Here is a 972-nt window from a genome sequence, read left to right as displayed (position 1 = left end):
GGAGTGGGGTGGGGTTGCTGCCAATTCACAAAATGAAGCTTTGCACAAAAAATAAACACCAGATTCTTCTAAATACATCATACTACATGAAGATAAATGATTTTTGGCTGTAAAACTCAAATTATCATAGACAATAAAATTACTTAACACAAACTGGTTCATTCTTTATTATAAGGAAGCAAAGAATGACATATGAACATACACACTTCTCTTTACAACTCACCTGTATCAACTGTACGCACCGCCTAGCCTGAACACCTGTCAATGTCCTCATCAAGACAGGTAGGTGAGAAGACCCTATCATTATTCCTTACTAAATGAAGAAAAGGGTTTCGGCTTCAGCAATTTCGAGAAATACAAGTCTTGTGCTTACATCACTCGGCAGCGGGAGGGATTTCTCATCTGGCACAGTTCGTTTCACTTGCTGTAGAGATTCATGTCAGATCACATTTTAAAGGTGCTATTGGAATAAGGATTAACTTATTGTGAAAAAAGTGTGGAAATATATCTAATGACAAAGTACCGGTTATGATGGTATAGAAATACATAGGATATAACGTTTGTATAACCATTTTCTTGAACTATAGTGGTTGTGGTTTATGTAGATACATTTCTTTAAAGTTATAGATATATCATTCAAATATAATTAAGTACTGACGAACGTTCTGAAACACATTTGACATTAAGTTAATAAATACATGTCCTTTATTTTCACTTTTTTACATGCCGGTCAAAAAATCAACTCTGTAATAACGTGTATTCATATTATGTAAAATCATATGTCTTAGATTTTTTTACAAAGAGTATAATGTGTTAGATAAGGTTTATCCAGCAGTGACGTTCATGTTCATTTACATACTTAATTTTGGATAAAAAAGGGTGAAGTATAAAATGTGTTGGCTGAGAAATTCCAGGTATATCAGGTTTGTTTACAACGTGATGTAATTCAGGGAGAACACCTTTAAAATAGCT

The 972-nt window shown here is 33.3% G+C and overlaps 1 protein-coding gene across 1 annotated transcript in view; it reads right to left on the bottom strand.

Annotated features, from left to right (window-relative positions):
• Positions 1–410, bottom strand: part of LOC119588680 (protein SCO1 homolog, mitochondrial-like) — a gene marked incomplete in the record, with an annotated part of 9,100 nt that extends 8,690 nt beyond the window's left edge. Inside the window, 1 exon segment of the mRNA XM_037937315.1 lies at positions 224–410. Within this exon segment, the coding sequence (XP_037793243.1) occupies positions 224–304 (81 nt within the window).
• Positions 411–972: the final 562 nt, after the last annotated feature.

This window comes from Penaeus monodon, chromosome 24 (genome assembly GCF_015228065.2).
Source record: "Penaeus monodon isolate SGIC_2016 chromosome 24, NSTDA_Pmon_1, whole genome shotgun sequence".
Classification (NCBI taxonomy): Eukaryota; Metazoa; Arthropoda; class Malacostraca; order Decapoda; family Penaeidae; genus Penaeus; species Penaeus monodon.
This window is presented reverse-complemented; position numbering and strand designations above follow the sequence as displayed.